This window comes from Semicossyphus pulcher, unplaced genomic scaffold (genome assembly GCF_022749685.1).
Source record: "Semicossyphus pulcher isolate SPU_LCO1_2020_fin unplaced genomic scaffold, fSemPul1.0.p SCAF_10, whole genome shotgun sequence".
NCBI classification, from domain to species: domain Eukaryota; kingdom Metazoa; phylum Chordata; class Actinopteri; order Labriformes; family Labridae; genus Semicossyphus; species Semicossyphus pulcher.
In genome coordinates this window covers 31,487,115-31,512,067 of record NW_027211604.1, presented here as the reverse complement: position 1 = coordinate 31,512,067, position 24,953 = coordinate 31,487,115, and the positions used below count along the sequence as shown (strand labels likewise).

The 24,953-nt window shown below is 41.2% G+C and overlaps 1 protein-coding gene across 1 annotated transcript; it reads left to right on the top strand.

The window, feature by feature from the left end:
• Positions 1–1,383: 1,383 nt before the first annotated feature.
• jhy (junctional cadherin complex regulator) lies at positions 1,384–22,623 on the top strand. Its single transcript, XM_069665462.1, has 9 exons — positions 1,384–1,748; positions 4,353–5,031; positions 9,857–9,931; positions 12,354–12,769; positions 14,166–14,439; positions 19,577–19,663; positions 21,674–21,679; positions 21,919–22,041; positions 22,414–22,623. The coding sequence occupies exons 1-9, from the start codon at positions 1,384–1,386 to the stop codon at positions 22,621–22,623; spliced, it is 2,235 nt and encodes a 744-aa protein (XP_069521563.1).
• Positions 22,624–24,953: the final 2,330 nt, after the last annotated feature.

Below are 24,953 nucleotides of genomic sequence, written 5' to 3'. Positions count from 1 at the left end.
AATATTATAGTTATGCCTTTTGTCCTTTCCTTCAATGACATGTAAACATGCCTGCTGTAAAAAAGGTATATTGAAAATGTCCTCTGTTATTTTCCGCAATCTTTACAGACTAAGTTGTTAATTATCCAGATGACATTCAGCCACCTGTGTATAAACACAATACAACCTCTGGCTTTGGATGCAGGAATGAAGCTGAATCTTTCATCTGATGCTGCTTAAAAGTGACATGTTTAGTTCAGGCACTAAGGGGGAAATCAAGTAATTTCAAATTTCATTTCTACATATTTTTGGGCCTAAATGAGTGATAGTTACAAAAGATTTTGGAATTACTCATAGAGTTTGCTTTCGCCGGCAGCCTCGAGGCTGGCTGTATTGGTTTCAATGTTATCTATCCAGGCAAATGCACCTGTGTTTGTGTTCGTCTCTGACAGGCTCAGTTTGTTATTCTAACAACATTACTCAAAGGGACCCCTAAAGGGAAATACCTTTTTATAAAACAATAAGACACACCTCACGCTCACGACTCAAGCTGTATTAAGCCATTACATCACTCTCCTCGAAGGCCCCAGACCAGTAAATTTACCTCACAGAACACAGGAGTTGCTGGTCCACCAATGCCTCCACAGGTGCTTGTTTGTGTTGCTACTCGGTGACTTTGGTTTTAATGGGTCAGTTCAGAGTAAACAAAGTATTTGTGACAGTACTTACAGTTATTGTAACAAGCAGGTAAAATGATTGTTCTTGTCAAAGGAGTCTGGTGGCTTTGAGGAGCAATGAAGATAGGCTGTCAAAAGTTTATAAAAAGGGATTTATCTCAGTTTATCACTGTTTTTCTTCCTTAAATTAAAAAAAACTCAAAATAACAATCTGAGCCTGTCATTGACAAAAACAACAGTTTTAATAGACATACTTCTCAACAGGTGCATTTACCATTCAAAATTAAGTTGAAGCCAACATACTGTAGCCTTCTTCATATCTATCTACTGGAGAAATTTCTAACCTTTATGTGCTTTTCGGTCATTTAGACATGTAAGATTAGGGCCCAACACAGTAGTGGAATTCCCGTTTGATTGACCTTTTCAAGTCCACATTGTAAGCTTTGTTTGTTTCTGACTTTTTTGTTGAGATGTCAGAAAATGGTGGAGGATTTCAAACAGGCGCATTTGTCTGATGGGATGGGATATATGCTTTGTGATTCATACCTGCACTTTACAATAACAGATATGTGTTGCTCAAAGAAATGAAAAGAGTACATTAATACTCAATATACTTTGACGCTCTGCTGTTCGCTTTGTGAACCTCTGTTTGTTTGTTGTTTCCAGTGTTTATAAGTCACCACGTAGACGATCCCCATGAAGCAGACTGTCTACCTACGACATAAACATGGATAAAGGACCTAAATATGAAAAGATGCATCGGGTGTTGAAAAAACAGCAAGAGAAGCCTCATTCTGTAAGACCAGCCTTTCAGGTCACCCAGTGGGACTCAGTGGAGTCGGACACAGAGAGCTTAGCCCAGGAGAGAGCTTACCAACAGCAGCTCCAAATGAATATCAGCCGCCATCATCAAAGCAGATACATACAACCTCAGAAGGAGAATGATTACAGCTTGCTGCCTGGAGATGGAGCTGATGAATATGTACATGATGGTGACACTGAATATCTTCATATTTATGATAGTCTAGAAGCAGCAGCAGCACACCTTCATGTCAAGGGGAGCCCCATCCTGTTACAGAGAGAAGGAACAAGGTAAGTTCCAAAAGTTCTGTTTGTGTGTTTGTGCCAATAGAAACTCAGTTCAAACTTCAACCAGGTCTGCAAAACAAGGATCAGGCTGAGAAACAGCTGGTGATAATCTCTAATCATTACTGTAAACATATGTCACAACAACAAGACTCACAAGGAAAAACTCACCCAGTGCAACAGTGTGACCAAGTGATGTGTTTCTAATAGGTTTGGACAACAATAGAGCTCTATGGCGCAGGGGAATAAGGGTCCGGCATTTTGAGAACAGAGTTGAAATGGTGAGATTAAAGCCTACATATAAATACTTTTTTAAGTGTAAAATATCTCCCTCCATATTCGTTCTTCTACCTGGCTCTGGCACAGAAAGTCTGGCTTTAACCTTAACCTTTGGACTTCATTCTCAAAATGCAAATTTCTCTTCTCATGTTTTTTTACTCATGCCGTCCACAGTACTTTTCCATAGGAATGAGGTGTATTAGGTCTTGGATACCCAAAACTACTTTGTGGTTTTGGGTATTCATTTTCATTTTCATTGAATAGTTTGACTATAAGACAAACACAATGATCACCAGACTTTCTTTCAGTGTCTCTAGAATTCAACAAATTCTGATATACAGTTATGCAGTTTGGCCAGTAGATGGCAGTGATTAATTTCAGTGGCACTATTGCTGGGTACTGACTGTAATAACAGACATCTGCAGTCTGTATTTGTTCTATAAAAACAAGTAGTTTATGAAAACAGAATTTGACATTGTTGTTAATAGAGACGAGTGGGTAAAGACATTGTTGTGAAACAGTCGGACAGAGCACGGCTGTGTAGCCTTGTGCATCGCAGTATTTTTTAAATGTGTGGCATTATATAAGCTATTAACCATGATGAGATGTGTGACCGACCTTGTTTCGTTTGCCCATTGAACTGTCACTTTTACTATCTGACAAATTCATTAAAATTAAGCAGATAATAGTTCTGCCTAGATGGAACATAACCAGGAGAAAGAACGCAGCAATCAAGCCTTTTACTTTTAAACAGCACATAGATGATAATAGATAAATAGCCTGCATTCATCACTGGACAATGAAATGGTGTCAGTTATTTAATGAGATGCAGGCACTGATGCTTCATTGTGATGAGACTGGACTAATTCAGTGCTTTTGGAATTGAGAGAAATGAGATTTTTGTTATGTTTGGGTGGATCACACTAAGTGGTCACTCATGGTCCATTAACAGGGATCATTGTTGTCTTTCTCTCTTTTGATGGAGCAGAGGTAGGCATCGATGGCGAGGACAACACCACATCTGTTTGAACACACTCGTCTACTCGTACTGTTGTTTCCTCTTGTCTTTTCCTTCAGACGCCGCCTGATAGTCATCTCCCTCCAAAATAGAAAAGGGGCATTCTGCTTTCTCCTGTCATTAACCCGCGCAGATTGATGCCCACCGAGTGTCTGCCCGCTTCCAAAGTACATTGTTTCAGAGGAAAATGACCGTGACATATTCTCACAAAAGGCTCCATTTCACAGAGCCGAGGGAGTAGACACAGTCCCATTCACATCATCATGTTCTCATCATCCTCTCTACTCAGAGCCGATAAGCCTTTTCACACAGAGCCATTGCATAGTTTGCAAACCCAATGGGCATTCCTCATTCAAGCAAAAGATTCCTATTTAAGCAACTCCATTCATCCCTCTTGCACTGTATTTTACACCCATCTTACTGCCAATATTGCAAAAGGATATCCGAGTATAGTCCGTACGACCAGTTTTTTCATTTACCATTCACTGTTTGTCACAATATTTCAGTCCTTTGTGTTTAGGTGTCTGTATCTTTGTCGAGAAAGAAAAGACTGTGGTGTTTCTCCTGTGTTAGGCATCACGCCCAGCTGCATGTCGTCTATATAATGCATTCTCCAACTTGTTTGGGTCTGAATCATTAGAGAGACATCCCTTACCCTTTTGGCCTCATCGAAGTGAAGGGCCCTACACCTAGGCAACCCTCCTCCCAACGCACAACATCACGACAGGAGAATTAGACTCCCCTCGTCCTCCCAGTAAGCACAACAAAGAGGCTCTCTGCTATTTATTTTAATGAGATCTTTTCATCACCATCAGAAAGAGCATTTTAGCCTGCAATTTTCAGGCCATTTCATAAGCTGAAAATTGCCGTTTGTGAACCATTCCCCCGCTAGTAGCTCTCAAATACGCTCTCATTAGTGAGCCTGGAGGTGAAAATACGAAAATTATCTGTAAATACAGGCTCATAATCCCCCTCATCTGTTTCAATTTGAGAAGTCTCTGATAAGGCCTAGCTCTCTTTGTTTGAGCACATCATCATTCTAATAATGGTGTAATGCCTCTTGTTCCTTTGACCTCTTACTATAAGCGTATGTGGCATTCAGGTGTCTGTGAAACTTCCTTTGGATATGGAAATGTCGTTAATTATGCTTCTTACCAACGATTAAATCAATTACTGCTGATAAATTCTAAATGGCCATGTTCTGCGATCATTCAATCCAGTTTTTTATCTGCAATAAGACAATCATGTAAATATTAGTATCAGGTTTATTGTATTAAACTTATCTATTGTTTTTTTTGTCTTTAACCTCGCAGCCAGCTGCTCTCTGATGCTGATTATTCCGACCTGTGCTATGACCCCAACTGGAGGAGAAACCTGACGGCAGCCGCCCACTTCAAAGAGAGTCCACAGACTTCTGTTGAGGAATATTACCAAGTCCCGAAAGAGAAATCTAGTCAGACACATGCTGACAGACAGGAAGTTGTAATAAAAGGAGGGTACAGATACATCGCTGACACACATCCAGCTGTCATGGTAACTCCTCCAGTGGCTGTCAACGAGTCAGACCTGCCGTACCGCCTCCACCCACAAGTAACATCTCCTCACTGTCACAGCCACGCTTTACAGCTGAGATCACAAGAGGCTCACCTTTCAAGTCCATCCAGAACTTCCACTAAAAGTGAAAGAGACTCTTTACAGACAGGATTCAAAGACAGCTGTGAAAACATTTGTGACAATGATAGTGAAAATATGAGCAGATCTCCTGAGCTGATGGAGGAAAAACATGCCGTGTACGTCCAAGAATTTCTGACCTACAACCAACAAGAAGAGAGACGCATGCAAGCAAGACCCACTCAAACACATCCAACCTCCACATTGACAAGTCCAAAGGTTTTATCCCCAAAAAAGCTGGAAAGACTCACAGAGGACATAGTGGAACGCAACAAAGTCACACTGGGGCGCAACAAAACTGGATACAGCTCCTATGTGATGGTACATGCAATTAAGCAAGAAATGCCTCATCATGTGAATAAGGTGTGTATAATGTAGAGTTCATGATGTAGAGTTTTCTGAACAAACAGCATCTGCTCCCCGTTATAATCACACAGAATATAACGGTCAGAAAGCTCCGTGCTGGTCGAGCTGGTCGCTGTGGGACAGCTCCGTGCTGGTCGAGCTGGTCGCTGTGGGACAGCTCCGTGCTGGTCGAGCTGGTCGCTGTGGGACAGCTCCGTGCTGATCGAGCTGGTCGCTATGGGACAGCTCCGTGCTGGTCGAGCTGGTCGGACAGGCCCTCTGTTGAAACAGGTGCAATTTCAGAAACAGGCACCAGGAGCTGCACTAACATTGAAAATGATTCAGCCGAGCTATTGTGACTCTCACATGCTGAGGCTGGGGACAGTCTAAGGAAAATATGGTATTAAATATACATTTTGCATTTTCTTTGCATTCTGTTAGGTGACTTGCAGGTTATTGTTCAGTTAAACAAAGCATTAAGATTAATCTGAACTATATGTTTTAAATCTTTCCAGGGTTTTTTTATATATATATTTCGGTTTTGTTCTTTGGAAATGAGTGGAGGTGATTCTGGTATACTAATTATATAATTGATTTGAACAGCTATTGACAAATATGTGGTGTTGTGTCTTTAAGGCAGTGAGAATGGCTTTTGTTGTGATAGTTAATGATAGAGGACAGTGCTAAATTCACCAACATATTCACATGTTTAAAACTCAGAGGTCACTTCTGGGTCCTGTCAGTGTACAGACACAACACATGCTGGTGTTCCTTTATATTTATAGAGACGTGTCTTACTGTACAGATTATAAACTCATGAAAGTTTATTCTAATGTTGAATTAACCATTAATGTGCAGTTTCTTGAAGGCAGCTCTTCTCATGAGACAAAAGTAGGCCATGTATTTCATTTAGTAATATGATTGGTATTTAGATGACTTTTATTGTCATGTCAGACAACAACTAAGATAATATTCTATGATTGATGATGATTCTATGCTCTGACCCAGTCTGGAAAATTCATTTGGCAGAGGAGCATAGCTGTTTTCATCTTCCTTCCCCTCCACCATATGAAAGAGCCATGTCTGGCTATGCACAGCTTATTATGAGTTGATGTGTACAACAAGAACATCAGAGACGCATGGTTACCAATAGGCTCTTAGACGTCCCTGCACCTGGCACAGTGGCATAATTGGTCGGGATGGCCCGCATTCCCCATTTGTCGGGCCACAGGACTGTTTGCTGGCTATAATACCCCCAACCTTGTTCACCCATCTGAGCCCCGGCCCTCCACAATGTCTCATATCATCACCATTTACATAGTCAAGAGCCGTTAGCTTTGTGCAATGGTAAACAGAGCCAGAGCCTTTCCCTCTCATGAACCCTTGTGTTTTGTCATTTTCCCTCTGAATTCGCTTATTAGTTTTCCATTGCCCCGTCTCCCCAAAGACGTGTCTCACTTAATGGGGGACATAGGGCATAAAAGAAGGGGGCGCCAATTTGCATGCAGTCTATTCTTGTTTTTTCATAGGATTAATCTATGAATTGTGTGTGATAGAAAACACAATCAAGTATCAAGAAAGCTCATCAGAATTAATGAAAGCAAAGATACTTTAAAACCATATTTTAAAGTCGAGGTGAAATGAAAAATGTCATTTTAATCCTTTTAGATCACATCCCCGGTAATTTTGTGCATCTATTTGACAATATAGGCCAAAAAAATACAGAAAATCCATTTCTTCGTATTCTTATATCAAAATCTGATCATTTTTTCTTCCTGTAAAAAAAAGTATCCTGTGTGCTTACGTAGGCTAGCACCAAACCATTTCAACCAATCACTCTGCAACATTTAGCCGCAGAGCACCAAGAATACTTGGTCAGTTAGCTAGCTACTGCGCTGTGGAGAACATCTGTCTACGCCCACTTCTCAACGATCAAATCAAATCCCTCTAATGATATGTCCCGCCTGCACGTCCTGTTTCACTCGGAAATACGTCACGATACGGAAGCTAGATACTCTCGAAATGCCGTTTCATCTCGACTTTAAAGACACATCTTACTAAAAACTCTACAATTCATTAGAGCATTGACTTTACATGGACAACCCAAAACAGAATTAAACAATGAGATTTGTATGAACATGAGCAGGTTTCTCCAAAACCAAAGACCACAAACTCGCAGACTCTCTTTGACCTGCATTATTGATCTTTATTAAACAAGAGTCTGAATTTAAGCTATATTTGAACCTTGGCTGTACTTTTACATGTTTAAATGTGTAAATGACAATAATATGAAATGGACTAGTAGATCGCTTGCTTTAGTGCTTGATTTTGCCACTCACAGGCTCAGATTGTTATTCTAAGTGTCTGACAACATTGCAGAAAGGATCCCTTCAGAGCTAGACCTTATTGTTCATGAATAATTGTTTAACCAGAAACAGCTGTTACATCCCTCTATTCAGACAAAAACATTTTAGTAGGCGAAACACAGGAGTTGATGGTTTACGGCTGCCTTGACCTATTAATTTGCTTGTGTTACTGTGTGATATACAAATATTATGTTGGATCTAAACTAACATTTTAAACACCAAAGTCACACAACAACACAAAGAAATGAACCGGGGCAACAGTAGACCAGTAAAGTTCCACGAGGTCAAATTGTGGTTATTTTATATGGAATCTGGTTCCTTTGAAGTGAGCGGCGTACCGGCTCTTTATGGTCAGACAAAACACATCTTTCCTAAACAAAAAGGTCTATTTCTGTAAAGCTCATTTCTGTAAAGTTGAGTCTGTCTTTGGCCAAAAAGAGCACTTTTAGTAGACATACCTAGATCGGGTGCATTTGCCCTGAAAGATTACATTGCAGTCGTTACAGCAACGTTAACACTGCTGCTAATTGCAAACTACTGGAGCAATTCAGAAACCTTATGCACCTATTAGTACAGTTTTATCACTTAGACCGCACAATTTGAGAAAACTGGGCCCAGGTTTAAAAACATTAATTGACTCATTAAGTACAAAGGTTAATTTTGTTCATCTCATTCATGAACACTGAAACCAGCTGCACAAATGAGTCCACAGTCATTGAGACAACATCTCATGGGTATGTCTCTTGGTAGGGTAGTGTTGTTCTCAGCCTTTGTTTTGGAGTCGAGCTGTTCATTTTCACACACCTTAATGAATTACTGAAGATCAAGAAGTGACACATGAAAGTTTTCTATCTCCAGTCATTTATGTGATATGTGAAAATATAGTCGTAAAGGTCAGTGAGAGAGACGTCTTAAAAACATCCTTCCATAATTTGATGACCTCATATCTTAAAACTTCCTCTACTTCCTCCCATCCTTCCTTTGTCTGCAGCAGAGATAGCAACACTCACATCAAATCACATCAGTTTCACAAATCAATGTGAGTCCAGACAGGCCAGTTGTTACCCGGCCCTTTAAAATACCCCGTTTGGTCTTTGAAGAGAGTGGCCATCTGAAGGCAACTTGTGATAATTAGACATGTTATTAAATGTACACAATTTCCTGATGCAGCAAATGTTTAGCCCAGCCAAGTGGCAGAGTGGCAGCAGCGATGATTGGCTTCATCGGGGCTCGGGCCTCCTTTGATAAAGACAGAAGTAGCAGATCAATCTTCTGCTATTGCACTCACCCCTTAGAGTCCCTTCTCGTCTCGGAGGCCCTCACTTCAAAGCCGGGGGAACATAATGTACAATCTTTTAATAGCTTTAGACCAAAGCTCTGGGGAGCTCTCTGCCACTGTATACCCTGCCTCAGTCTAAACACCTAATCAAGATTACCTGGGCCGGCCACAATAGCAGCTAAATGCAATTCAAGATCCACAGCCCCTTTGAAGTCTTCATTGGGAAAAGCAGATGTTTCCTGGGTACAGGAGGTAATACAGCTAGCTGCAATTGCCAGACTTTGTTGTGACATCGGCTCGCTGAGAAGCAATTACGGGCCTCCCAATTTAGCAGAAAAGATATTACACAGTTTACCATGCTCGAAATGCAATACAGGCTAGATCATTTGCTCCGTCTGATTGGGATGTTTATAATGGGTGACAAAAGGCAATGGCAGCGGCAATGGGTAAAGGTGAGCGCAAAGTGTTTGTGTGTGTGTGAGTGCTGGCCATACAGTAGTCAATGACACCTGTGCCTGATCTTCAAACAACTGCGGTTTCCTCATTGATCATCTGTAACACCACCCCGATGTCTAAAAGTCTCAAAAGATTCCTCTGTTTGGTTCAGATAATCACCAAAAACATTTAATGAGCTTGTAAACTGGAGACAAATCACCACAGACACACATATTAAGACAGCAGAAGGTTTGTCCGTCAGTGACCTGAATGTTTCTCGACTTAATAGCAGCATCTCAGCCCATTAGACGCAATCACAAATACACTTATTGATAGACGTGTTACAACTGGAGCCACTCACTCCTTGTGACCTTCACGTATTCAGGCACAAAGAATTAGTGGCATTCAGTGAAAAAGTCTTCAGCCCGTCAATATCATCGATCCACTCAGATGGTCCTCGCCGCTGAGGGGAGTCCTGAAGTTAACTAAATGATTTTCATTACTGCATTAACAGAACATATTGCTGGTCCACAAACGGTACATTAGAAACAGTTGATGTCATATATATGACAGGCAATGAAAGGAATGGATGCGGTATTGATATCCCTGAGTAGGTGTGTATGTTTTACTTCCAGTGTTTAAAAAGGACACATATAAAGACCATTTGTTTCAACATTTCTCTGTATCAGCGTGTTGCTTTCTCTTTGTTCTCTGTTTACAGGGAAATGAAACTCGGAAAGAGATGACCAGTTCAGACCCCGAGCTGAGGTGGCTCCAGAAAACACAACAGTTGAAGGTAAGACCCCCCCAACTCCTTTCACTTGATTGCCATGTCAGCATGTCTGCAAAAAGTGACATCCTAGTAAGATGACATATCTTAGATTAAGGCTTTAACTGAAGATTTCTTGAGTTAATAGATGGTATATATTAGAGAAGTTAACTGTTCCAAGCTTTTTGTCTTTAATTTTACTTAAAAGATATTATAATTGTGTTACCTGCATTTTTAAACTGTTGGTTTTTTAAACAAGCTAAAGTCGTTTCCCTAGTTACCCAGGATTACTTGTTTTAGGCACAACATGCTTTTTTTCAGGCTACATTACTTTATTTCAACAGGATTGGCTCAGCACAAATCTTTCCTTTGTTTCTACATTTCTGTTCTTAAACATTTAGTTAAGGAAATATATACAGACAATTTTTTTCTAAATATTTGTTAATAACTGTTGTTGACAGATGTCTTGTTTCTAGTGTGGTTGCACTAGTTTGTGTATGTGTATGGATTATTTGACACTATATTTTGATATTCTCTTGTTCAGTAAGCAGAACATTTTGCTTGTTTTGTTTTTTACTCAAGTACCAACAATGGCCACCTAGCTGCTCCTCAGTAAAGACAACATGACTTTTAATTTCCTTTAGGGAATGTGCACAAAATCACAGATGGCGGGTTTGCCAGAGAGAATGTAAAAGATAAAAAGAGGAGTGAAAAAGGAGAGCATTGGAGAAGCATCATTATTTTGAGCACTTGAGCAGCCACCTTAACGCTGCCAAGCAGAGCAGTATGAATATTTCCCCACTGGAATGGGCAAAGCTGGTGTTTTCTAAATCAGTGGGATTAGATGCTGAGACACACACTCACAGACCTCCTGCTAAATAATTTGGTGAGATCATGCAAAGAAGAGCGCCAGCCCTTCTTACACTTGGGATAGAATAGAGCTCATGTTTTTCTGTTGTTGTTTCCGTAGTGCAAATGGGTGGATTTAAGGTGGATGATTTGTTGCTTCTACTACCTTCAGAAATAGGCCAGGCAGAACTTATATGAAAGAATTAGATCCATATATAGCGTTTGTTTGCTGGCTTTGAACCACAATAACACAACTGGGTAAGATAATTATTATGTCTGTATATGTGCAGTGTTTCCGTTTTGGTCTGGACATTTCTGCATGAAAAACATTGTATGGACTTGGATTTTGCCAAATGTTGTTGTGTTTCAAAGAGAAATGTTTTTTTATACAGTTTGGGGTCAAAATGACTAATAGGTTCAGTTGGTGGAGCAGGCACCCCATGTACAGAGGCCACAGTCTTCAACGCACTGATCGCAGGCCCGATCATTTGGTGCATGTCATCCCCCACTCTCTACTCCCCACACTTCCTGTCTGTCTTCAACTGTCCTATCTAACAAAGGCAAAAAGCCAAAATAATAATAAAAAAAACAAACAAATAAAACAGCTAATAGGAAAAAAAAAAAAAAAAAGGAATTTCTTCAGTAGATTGCTTCAGCCAAATAAAGAAATGTCATATATCACAATCACAATCAGAAACTGGAATTTATTTGGTGCAGAACAATTAACACAGAACTAGAATAAAAATAAGCGAGAGGCTTAAATAGAACAAGATAAATAATAAAACAATATGTTTAATGCAAAATCTGTACAACAGGTGTAATTAAAAACTGTACAGATGTGCAGGATACTGGAGAGTGCAAAAGAGGTCCTCTTTTGATAACTAAATATCATCTGCACTAACCACTCTGCCTTTTGCACATCTGACCCAATACTTGAACTTACAACGTATAACATACATCTGTAACGTATTGTTATGTGTGATAATACTTCCTATCCTATTGTATCATTTTCATTAGGTTGTGATCTATCTATCTATCTATCTATCTATCTATCTATCTATCTATCTATCTATCTGTCTATCTATCTATCTATCCATCCATCCATCCATCCATTCCATCCATCCATTCCATACATCCATTCCATACATGCTGGCATGCTGCTGCTTCGGTTACTCTGATGGTCACGTAATGTGTGTTTGCTATTTTCAAATGCTTAGCTCGGATCCAACAATAACACAAAAAAACAGCAATGTATCATTTCTGACTAAATAAAACTTATCTTTACAAATGGGTCTAATACTGCTCTGTCATTTTTTCAGACAGGATTACTCACGATCTGTCAGTGGCATAAACAAGCAGTTTTAGTGGACATATTTTGATTGGGCGTATTGCTGAGGCAATCCAATGCAGCAATTACAACACTTTTTGTAGCTATTTGTCATCAAAGCACAAAAATATGTAAAAGCACAGCCCACATTTCTATATACCCCTGAAAAGCCTCTCAGTCTGAGTAAGTCCTTTGAATACATCCTGTCTATGTCAGTACCCTTTCATTGCCCTGTTATTTAACCTCAAACTGTTAATCCTGCTCGGAGCCCAGGTGACCCAGATCAGCAGAGGGAAGAAAGCCCAGCAGAAAGGGAACCCCAGCCCTCCCCAGCAGCAGCAGCCCCCCGCCCTGGGGATCAGAGCTGAACAGGGATACGATGTGAGCCCCCCTTTAGCAAGACCTCTGAAGATGTCTTCATCACAGCCTCTGCCTCCCACCATCCACCTCAACATCAACCTCAACACTTCATCCCACCTCCATCCGTTCCAACACAAGCGCCAGGATGCCATCATTAGCCTAGCATCTCTTCATGGTTGTCCTCATTGGATCCCTGCATCTGAAGCTGAACTCGCACTCTTCCCTCGTTATCAACAAACAAATCAGGAGTCCTCACAAAGGTCTCAGAAGGGTTCAAATCCACAACTTCACCACAGAAACCTGGAGAGTAGTCCCGAACAATGGCAAAGGTGAACCAATATAGTACAGTTTTTTTTTTTACTTTGGGAGATTGGATCACAGGCATTGAAAAAATGGTAGCTAGATAGAAACAATAGAAAAATTACTGGACTGAAAGGAATCACAACACAACAGTGTAATTTTGACAAATGATAGCATAGTTCTGGTCTATGTTGTTCACTGATTTCTTTTATGTATTTACCCCCTTTGAGATATTTTTTCAGAAGTACTGCCTGACCAGCACATATTTTTGGTGATTTTTGGCTCAGCGGTTAAATTGGTGTCCGATATACAGAGGCTACAGTCCTCGATGTGAGGGCCTCAGACTCGACTGACACCTTTGGCCCTTTGCAACATGTCATCCCCCATTCTCTCTTCCCATGCTTCCCTTGTCATCTCCATAAATAAAGGCATAAAAGGCCAAAACAAAATAATCTAAAAAAAATATTTATGAAGTAAAATCCTGTGCTGGGTCATCAGTGTGTGATACCAAACAACGACTGACTAAAGCCCTTTTTACACTGCGGTTCCGCCTCAGCGCCATATCGAAGCCGTCATGCAGCCTTTACAATTATACATTGGACCAAGCAACGCCGGCGTAAAGCCGCCTCAGTGTGCGTTTTTACATAGGGTTCCAGCGTTGCGGAAGCAAAACGTGCGTGAGGTGTAAACAAACCACACGGCCCTGTTCCGCCCTGCTGCTCCGCATTTTTCACTGACGCTGTTTCACCTCTGTTTTGCCTCTGTTACTACCTTCGATGCCAGCTCAGAGGCGGAACGACTTCATCCCACCATTATGCCCCCGTGCGTTCTACATAGAAGACAGAACGTGACAGAGATGTTTTAATCCCGCCTTGAACTGGAAGTGTAAAAAGGGCTTAAGTAAAAAACTCCTCATGAGATTCTCTGGCTTCCTGCCTCTGAATTATTTCTCGTTGTAAAAAAGGCACAAAGTCTGGGGAGGGTTTGAAATTCAGAATTCAAACTACTTTCCCTGATACTGATATGATATTTTAGTCTCTTTTTTGCTTTGTTTTTTGTTTGTTTTAAAATCACATTTATAAAAGATCCTATCATTATAAGCCCCATATGATAAACAATGTCATAGACTGTTTATAAGAAAAGGCCTCTTCTTTCTGATGGCCAGTAAAGGGCGATAACACTGGGTGCAAAAAAACACTGCGTGGCTACCTGTGATTGACAAGTTGCTACCATGGCAACCTGTCAACCAGGTTAGAGTTATGGAAATGCATATCTACCATCATTTAAATATGGTCACTCCAAAAAGCAACATGTCAAATGACAACAATAACACTGAGAACACAGGCATATGATATATATTAAATAAAATATATAACAGCAAATGATTTATTTCTTGTAATCTATTTTTGTTATTTTGTGTTTCAGAGCATTTAGGTGTCTATCATCCTGTGAAAGGGGCGACAAGAGGAGGAGTCCAAATGAGGTTCACAGTCAGGAGGTTCCACAAGACCTTACTGGGACAAACACAACCACATCCTACAGAGTTCTGCCCCCTATAGGAAAGCCTCTGACCGGAAGAGAGGCGGAGATGAGCCCCGCGCTGAGTGTGAACACAGCAGACCGCATCCACAGAAGCAGCTCTGACAGCTACCTGGTTCAGATGGAGAAACAGAGGCAGAGGGCGAGAGGGACTTACAAGGTTGGTGTTGCTGTGAAACACTGAGACAAGTACAAAAAGTCCAGGAAATCTTTCTTGATATTCAATGGTGTAGATAACCATAGAAAAAAAACATGGCACTCCGTCTAAGCTGATATAACTTTGGACAAATAAAGCCAAATAAACCAGGCTTTATTTGGCTCTGACAAACACGTGATCAGTCAGAATAATATTTCATTTGATGGACATTTTCAGGTCTATTACATTTTAGGCGCAATGTTTTTCAATAAAAATGGGGGGGGGGGAGGTTATTTATGATAAACTCATAAATAAAAATATGCAAGAAGCAGAATACATATTAATCAAAAGATCAGCAAAAAAAAAAAAAAAAGGGACAGTTAGTTCTTTAAGGCTATAACATTATTGTATCATCACCTCTTACATGGTTAGGTGTTTCTTTAAGGGCAACTGCTGCACTTACCTTTTCATTGTAAACTGTTGTGACGTGTGTTTAACCGGCGTATTGTTGAATGTCTGTATGTCTGCCATCTAATCTGGGATTTAACAGATAAAAGAAAGTACTCTTGTTGAGCTTTTGTTTGATATCCATGAATATCTTAATTGTACTCAAATGGACCTCAGAGCCACAAAACTCACTTAACACATACTGAATAATTGGTCTTAAGTTAGAAAATAAGAACTCATTGTGCAGTTTCACCGAACAAAAGTGACACATGTATTCTTGGACTGAGTGGCATTCCCCTTTAATCCCCACGTACACGAAAGGTTACACAAATAAATGCCCCTTTGAAGTCCCCCATAATCTCTTCAGCTGTCTCCATGCTGGGACTGCTTAATCCAGCAGGAGTGTTCTGGTGACTAAGGGCACAAAACATCAGGTTAATTGTCTAGCTCCACTAAGATACACTTAATTGCTATAAGATGATGACTACATAAACCACAGAGCTGCAGGTCCTGAAAAGCCATTTGAAGATGTGTTAGAGGATAAGGTGATTAGAAAGGAGAGAGTCTGTGAGGCGCTGGGCCACTAAAGATGCCCATTTGCATTTAATGATTTAGCTGTTGTTGTTTTTTGTCTCTCCTGTGGTTTGTCAGGCCGATCTGTGCAGGTGGGCCCTGAGTAGAGAGTGACTCGGCCATCCTTCCTTTTCCCTTCCAAGCTAGTTTTGGCTTTAAGAAATACTTGATTGACAAGTAAAACATGTTTCAAGTGAACTGTTTCCATAATAATGTGAACAGTATAGATAAAGCTGTCATATTTTGGGGTCTAGATGACTAATAGGTATGAATTACAGAGGAGTGCTTCAGCTGGCAGCGATGAAACCAATGCAGTGGTTACAACTTGAGGATTGTGGGCAAACAGCAACACTCAGGCCACAACAGATTTTTTATCATATATACAATTACACTAAAGTGAAAATAAAGCCATTAATAGTAGTAATAGTAGTAATAGTTACAGAGCAAAGAAAGACTAAAACTATGATTAAGTGCTTAGGGTAGTGTTCACACTGGAGCCTACACGTTGTCCTCCTGTGGTGCCCACCCCTCCCCACCCCTTGACCTCCCATCTTTCCCACCATGTTAGCCATCATGTCTGACGAGATTACAGGCTCAATTTGTAAAGCAGTCTGGCAGCACTGCTGGGGCATGAAAGCAGATGAGCGTGACTTAGGGGTTGGAGAGAGAAAGAGGGGAGAGGGCTCGAAAAGAAAGGTACCCTGTTGTGTCCGATGGCTAAAGCAAAATGAAATCCTCCTTCCGAAAAGCAGCCAGAACAATCTGGAATGATTAGCTCCCTTTTGTCTGGAGCAGCTTGTGGAGTGCATGGACCCATGGTCTCTCTCTCTCTCTCTCTCTCTCTCTCTGTCACACACACACACACACACACACACGCACCATAATCATCACCAGCACCTGCGAAGGAACAGGCATACAGTACATCTCTTTGTGTTTTGCCCCTATTATTTGTATCACTTCAACTTGTGCTCACCATCAGTGTCCCAGAGGAATTCAATATCATACCAGAGCCTAATAAGAATCACTGAATAAGGGCAGCCCTGGACTGAAGCTCGTCAAGGTCAACTAATCATCGCACATTTATGATATCAGTTTAATTATTTACACTTACTGTTTAGAGTAAAGAAAATCATTTGAGTTCCAGGTGCCTGTAAACGAGCTGCCTGTTTACAACAATGCTAACATCATAAGCAGTTCAAATTCTGAACGTGTCCGAACGCACTAACATTCTGCGTTGTCTGTCAACTCTGGACAGCAAAGACAGGCTGACATGATAAATTAAAACTTCGCTTTTCAGCATCAGTCCTCCTGACTGAAGAATGGAGATGGCTGGTTTCTTTATGATGATACAGTTAGCTTTAGCCTGGCTTTGTAGCTGCTAACTAGCTTACTAAGTTACTAGTGTAGAATGGTTGTAAGTCATATATGCTGCATGACAGAGGTGCTTTATTTTATTTACTTAGTGCAGTGAACACAGTAGCTGTGTCCCAATCCAGGAGCTGCAGCCTTTGAAGGAGGCGGTCTACTGAGGATGTGTCATTCATAGCCTGTGTAGACGTTAAAGCCGAACTGAAATGAGACGGTCTCGTCTACAGAGGATTTCCTGTTTGCTTCACTAGCTGTTCCTGCCCTTACCTTTGCCACCCAACGACGCTCCTGTCATCTAGCAACAGGTAGCTAGCAGGCTAACTAGCTAGCATAACTAACATTGAGTAAGTTAACCTATTATTTTAAAGATAATTTGTTTCAAGGTCCCTTTCATTATTTTGAACATGTGTAACACTGAGAGTCATTGAGAGGTTATCTCATTGAAGTACAGTGCACAAGCAGGATCAACACCTATCTCGAAGGTTTAAGGTCGAGACAGGTGGTGTTTGGCTCATCCATGGCAGCCCTGCAGCCGCTGCAAGAAGCCTTTCTTGGTCTTTCTACTACGCCACTGAGTGCAGTTTCTCTAAGCATCTAACAGAGCACAGATGTGATAACTTTACACAATGTTGAAGGCCCTGTGCCTCGAGATGCCAATGGCTGTAACTAAACGTCTGTGTTTTATGCCCTGGGAATGAGAACAGTCTGGGCAAGATATCACCAAGATATTTCAAGTCATAGTGAGGGGAACATGAATGTCTCAATTCAACTCAACCCATCTGATGGTTGCTGAGTAAGCTGTCAGATGTTCTCAACAACACTGAATGAAATAAAGGTTCTTAGTGTAGCAAGGAGGAACCATAGTTCTCCCCTGATTGGTGAAATAGTGTCCCTTCTCTCAGCGTATCTCACAGATGCACAGGGTAGCATTTTTTAGCAGAAGAATTAACGCAACGTTTAGGGTCTTTTCCAGACTTTGTTTCTTCCCTTCAGACATGTGATTGACAATTGATTGAAATTGCCTGTCTGGTGGGTTTATTGATTAGGCAAACTACTGGGTTAAGTTTTGAAAATACAGCAAGGTGTGGATTAAAATAATGACTCAACAATTACTTTTGTTCACTCAGGAGACCAGTCTCCTTTGTTGTCCTGGATTGTCTGACCCTCCATCTCTCTCTGTTTGCATCAGTTATTTGAAATCTGTATCTGTCTCATATAGATGCTTTAGGGTACCAAGTGCATCTGTATGACACTATAAGTTGTGTCAAAGCATCTTTATTTGATGACCAGGGAATTACACATCAAGAGGATCACCAGTATTAACATACATTGTCTGGTTTATCTCATGACACTTTACAAATAAAGCAAGTCTGGACCATCCTCTTGTGATATTATTTAGTACCATGAATGCCTTCACAAAATATAACACCAATCCTTCAAGTGGATTTGAAGATAATGTAGCCTATGTATAAGTTAAATGCTTGTGGTGCTCGATGAGTAGTCAGAGGATCAACATAAGACTTTAGGATACATCACCTGGCCATCCCGGATATTTCATGTCATGGCTAATCTTCGGATGTGCTGACGAGGGATTTCACATTGAATATCTGAGCTGGCCATCCCTGGAGCCACGTCAGTTGCGTGGCTACAAACACGATTACTGGATGTTTTTAATGCATGTGGCTAAGCTTGAAATAATATCATGCTTTCTCAAGTCAAGAACCCCCAAAATACATGAAAATAAGGTCCCCATGGCCCAATATCACCTGTCTTTTGTACCAATGACTGTATATATAGATGGACGACGCGTCTCTATCTGCTCTCATTGTATGGAATTGATGCCAAAATAGCCCCCGTGAAAGGCGCTGCCATCTTGCGATGGTGACGTCATTTGGAGCCAGAGTCTGCGCAGAGGAGCGGCACTGGTCAAAAAACCTGCTAATACCCAGCTTTTTTTGCTTAGTGGGAAAGGCTACGATCTGCTTTCATACCCGGGTCAAATGACTTTGCAGTAGACCCGGGTAATTATCGCCTCGGCTCCGATCAGCATTGATGGGAACACATAACCCGGGCCGACATGTTCACCTCCGCCCCCTTTCTGGCACAATGCTATGGTCCGTCGGTAACGTCTGTGACTCCTTGTCACCTCTGCTCTAAACTCCGCCCATCTCCGTCCGAGCAGCGCTCAAACATCGTTCCAAATTTGTCACCGCAAGTTTGATAAACAGACTGAATGAGTAATAGATACAATAAAGACCTAACCACCGTAACATCTTCGCTGTTTACTAACCCTGTTTCGGGCGCATTTGTGACGTCAGATGGTGATGCAGCAGAAAAGAGACCCACAGGAGTATCGGCATCTATAAGCTGAAACACCTGCATCAACACGCTCATTTCTGTGGGAAAGAGGTATTATAAAGTGTTATAACATGTGAAGACAGTGTCACCCACATTGAGGCTTTGTCTTGCCACATTTGACTATCATTAGTTACATTCTTAGTGATCTTATTGTCAGTGCAACTTTTTGAACCAAATGAGAGACATCAAAATGGATCAAAATTGCAGTCAGAAGTGTAAAGTTTGCGTGATGGTGCCGTATTGACAGAGTTCAGTCCGACAAAAGTCTGCTTCAAATCAAGTCATGAAAAGTGTCACTTGATGTTTGGTAAAAGAAAGGAACTAAAATCAAATCAAATTGTGTCTGGCAATTGTCAACTTGTAATTCCATCTCTCTCTCTCTCTCTCTCTCTCTCTCTCTCTCTCTCTCTCTCAGGCTTACAGTCTTAAAGACTACAAGCAGCTGAAGTCAGATATAAATCTGCAAGGCCTTGGTCCTGACTACACAGCCATTGAAAAGACAGTAAGTACTGACCTGCAACGTCAGTGTCACATCATCAGAAATCATCACTGAGCCTCCAGTTTGTGTGATGTGTTCATAAATCCTGAAGCTGCACAGATAGATTAAGATGTTGTTCGTTAATGTACAAGCAATTTGTTTTTGTGTGTTGTTACCATGTCCTGTTTGAAGTTTGCAGCCACTGATAGTCATTTGTTGAAATGTTATTCTTGTTGAGGTGGACCCAAAGACTGTATTTAAGTTGATGTGGCCTCTTGGTCTCCAAAGCAAAAATAGGTCTACTTTTATATAAGTAAACCAGAAATTACTTCTGCCTTGATGTACACATCAAAGGACTCAGTTTAATTATTTACACTTACTGTTTAGAGTAAAGAAAATCATTTGAGTTCCAGGTGCCTGTAAACGAGCTGCCTGTTTACAACAATGCTAACATCATAAGCAGTTCAAATTCTGAACGTGTCCGAACGCACTAACATTCTGCGTCGTCTGTCAACTCTGGACAGCAAAGACAGGCTGACATGATAAATTAAAACTTCGCTTTTCAGCATCAGTCCTCCTGACTGAAGAATGGAGATGGCTGGTTTCTTTATGATGATACAGTTAGCTTTAGCCTGGCTTTGTAGCTGCTAACTAGCTTACTAAGTTACTAGTGTAGAATGGTTGTAAGTCAAGCCTTTCATTATTTTAAACATGTGTATCACTAGCTATTTAACTGAGTTGAAACCAAAAACGTTTATTTCAAAAAGTGTATTCTTCGGCTGAGTAAGAGTCTGCTATCTCGTCTGAATTGGCGTGCAATGAAACTCGGGGTACGCGAAGGATGCACCCGATGGATCCTTCGTGGCCCGGGAAAAGGAGGACACATTTGTCGGCCGCATCTGAAGAAGCCTTCGAATTGGGACAGCCTTCGACGCGCTGCTGTGTTGTGTCGGCCTTCAGATACAGCCTTCAAAGGCTGCAGCCCCTGGATTGGGACCCAGCTACTCACACACTGGAGAGTCTCACTTCACATACTAACTTCTGCCTTGATGTACTCGTCAAAGGACTCAGCTGGCCGGCAGCAGAACAAACTTTCTTGCTTTGAGGCCACGGTTCTTCTATCTAAATCATGCTCTTTTTAAGAGTAAAATAGATTATATAGAAGGGAATGCTTTAAGTTGTGGCTACCAGTGATTGACAAGTTGAAACATCTATTAAAATCTCTTACTTAAACTTTCTTTCAAAACAAATGGGACCATAAAGAGGATCTGGTCAGGCCTTGGGAAAATGATTTGAAAATTATATTGGAAACAATTCAGATGAGGTTTGTTTTTCCTCTGACGTCAATTATATTATTGCTCCCATTGATTAAAGTGAGTGGTTGATTTATCATCAAAAGACTAATATAGAATAAATGTGTAGGGAAGCTGTAAAAACATACAACAAACGAGATAATAAAATCATTTAAATGGTGAATTGTTCAGTCTGAGTCAGGCAGATCATTACAACAGCTCACACACAGCCATGATCAGAGCTTTTTACCAACATCAGGCAGAAATCCATCTGTAGACTTCAGTTTGCAGCTTCCACAAGTCTCTTCTTTCTCCTCATGAGAGCCTCTTAAATCAATTTTCCAACCAAGAAATAGAAGATGGTACAGACAAACATGAGACAAAGATGCCAGGATGATGTATTCATTTGCTTTAAGGCAACATGAGCTATAAGCAGTGACTCACCCAGAAAAAACCTGATTAAACATTGTTTGGACAAGCATGATTAGCTGTCTTTCAGTCAGTGTCCTGCTGTCCACTAGCGTCATCGTGTATCCACTGACCCCCTTCCAATCGTCCGAGTTCAACATTTAAAGGCTCCCATGCTGTTCCACAGATAAAATTTCATTTACAAAGCAAATGAGAGTCCCCCTCGAGAAGTTAAGTGCTCATTGTGCCTTCATATATCTGTTGTTAATACCCAGTTGTAAAAAGTGAGCATGTTTGACCAATTTAGTCTAGATTGAGCCCTGTGCATCTCCAGGGCCAAGCCTATTAGTGAATGATATGTGTAAATGTTGATAGGCCCGCTGAATGGCTCGCTGTATTTGGAGTTTTTCCTGAGCTGCGTGGAGAGGCTCTGCCGAGGGGATACACAAAGAGAAGGGCCTTAAGGGAGAAATGACTCAGTTAATTAAACCCCCTTTTATAATCTCTCTCTCTCTTTCTCTCTCTCTCTCTCTCTTTCGCTCACTCCCTCTCTCACTCTTTCACCATCATCATGCTGAGAAATTGAAACGGCAGAGGCTGTATTCAAATGTGATCCGCGAGCAGAACAAAAAGATAAGTAGGATTCCCTTTCTACCGGCCAAGGACCCGGAAGGCAGTGACAAGAATGTTCCCAGGAGGAAGGTGTGTGTGTTTGTGTGTGTGTGTGTGAACGCTAACACATGTTTCTATCAAAACACGCATGTGTAATTATGTTATTTTAGGGAGACAATTTTTGACTTAAGACGTTTGAGCCAACATGTCTGGATTTACTAAACATATTGTTGATCCTGAACAAATCCCGAAGTGTTTCTCAACTTCATTTGCTCCAGTTTACATGGTTTACATGTTTAATAAAATTAAATCTACTGGTGATTAGTTAAGCAGTCCGCCGTGGAGAATTATACATAAGTATTACTGTGTTATATTAGAATGTATCAGTAAATTTTAACAACTATCACAAGTTCATTATCATTATCCCTTATCCCCCTCTCTCTCTCTCTCTCTCTTTCTTAGGCTTTGGAATATGCTAAGACCATAGCCAAACCTCTTGTACAGTCTAAACCGAAACAGAGACAGAAACACCAGACAGAAGGCCCCACTGAGCTTGCTCCATACTTGGAAGGCATGGACCTGTTCCAGCCAGCCGCACTGGACGTCCTCAGAAAACGGCATGAAGAAGAAAAGCAGGCGGTGGCTCTCTTCAGGAAAGACCTTGCTGTCTGAGGCAAGCTGCTGTTCATGTCGCCGAAGATGTAGGACACAACATGCTGCCTCTTGATTGTTGGGCATAGTGTCCAAATGACATGACATTTTTACACAGGTTCCGTAGTCAAAATTAATTCAAAAAGACAGTGGCCTTCTGAGAGGATGGCAGCCTCAGCCCAGGTTTGTGTTACTTTGACAGTGTGTGTCACCTGGTCAGATTTAACCAAACATTTATTTATGTGCTTTTCTGCAGAGACGGTTCTCTGCACACACAACGAAAGCTTTTCAAGTTTCTTGTTAGGAAAAATGGTTAGAAGAATCAAAGCATGATGATAAAAACACAAAACATGTTTGTCCTCTATACCAACCAGAAAGTGGTTTTAAAAAATAAATGAATAAAAAAAAAAAAAATTAATCAAACATACATATTTTATAGAAACAGGGCGTTACCACGTTTCATCTGAGGTGAGATGGACACTGCCACCTTGACTGTGGATTAATTAGTTCAGTGTAATTGTGCAGATGTTCCATCAAGAGGAATCAGGGCGTATTTGAACTTGGGCCCTATTTTGGCAAGTTTGCTGTGTGAACGAAGAGTTGGTTTAAAATGATTTGGAATTGATTCAGTAGATTGCCATCGCTGGCGATGGTGCAACGAGATCTTTCATCGGATCGTGTGCTCAAATGATGTTTGTTTTTACAATTGTCAGATTATTTTCACACTGTCTGACAACATTACAGAAGTGCAGGGAAATACCTTCTGTTTTTTAAAGTGAAGCACCCATTACGTGCTCTTTTTAAAAGCCACCACACTCCATTACTTTGCAGAACACGGGTGTTGCTGGTCTATACGATATACTTGTATATACAAATCATTTTTATTCAACACCATTTAGAAAGAAGGCCAAGGTTCAAAAACACCATAATTCCCCTTGAATATGACATATATATACGCTGAACAAAAATATAAACGCAACACTTTTGTTTTTGCTCCCATTCTTCATGAGCTGAACTCAAAGATCAAAGACTTTTTCTATGTACACAAAAGGCCTATTTCTCTCAAATATTGTTCACAAATTTGTCTAAATCTGTGTTAGTGAGCACTTCTCCTTTGCCGAGATAATCCATCCACCTCACAGGTGTGACATATCAAGATGCTGATTAGACAGCATGATTATTGCACAGGTGGGCCTTTCGCTGGCCACAATAAAAGGCCACTCTCAATGTGCAGTTTTATCACACAGCACAATGCCACAGATCTCGCAAGTTTTGAGAGAGCGTGCAATTGGCATGCTGACTGCAGGAATGTCCACCAGAGCTGTTGCCTGTGAATTGAATGTTCATTTCTCTACCATAAGCCGTCTCCAAAGGCGTTTCAGAGAATTTGGCAGTACATCCAACAGGCCTCACAACCGTAGACCACGTGTAACCACACCAGCCCAGGACCTCCACATCCAGCATCTTCACCTCCAAGATCGTCTGAGACCAGCCACCCAGACAGCTGCTGCAACAATCAGTTTGCATAACCAAAGAATTTCTGCACAAACTGTCAGAAACCGTCTCAGGGAAGCTCATCTGCATGCTCGTCGTCCTCATCGGGGTCTCCACCTGACTGCAGTTCGTCGTCGTAACCGACTTGAGTGGGCAAATGCGCGCATTCGATGGCGTCTGGCACTTTGGAGAGGTGTTCTCTTCACGGATGAATCCCGGTTTTCACTGTACAGGGCAGATGGCAGACAGCATGTATGGCGTCGTGTGGTTGAGCGGTTTGCTGATGTCAACGTTGTGAATCGAGTGGCCCATGGTGGCGGTGGGGTTATGGTATGGGCAGGCGTATGTTATGGACAACGACCACAGGTGCATTTTATTGATGGCATTTTGAATGCACAGAGATACCGTGACGAGATCCTGAGGCCCATTGTTGTGACATTCATCCACGATCATCACCTCATGTTGCAGCATGATAATGCACGGCCCCATGTTGCAAGGATCTGTACACAATTCCCGGAAGCTGAAAACATCCCAGTTCTTGCATGGCCAGCATACTCACCGGACATGTCACCCACTGAGCATGTTTGGGATGCTCTGGATCGGCGTATACGACAGCGTGTTCCAGTTCCTGCCAATATCCAGCAACTTCGCACACCTGTGAGGTGGATGGATTATCTCGGCAAAGGAGAAGTGCTCACTCACACAGATTAAGACAAATTTGTGAACAATATTTGAGAGAAATAGGCCTTTTGTGTACATAGAAAAAGTCTTAAATCTTTCAGTTCAGCTCATGAAGAATGGGAGCAAAAACAAAAGTGTTGCATTTATATTTTTGTTCAGTGTATATATATATATAC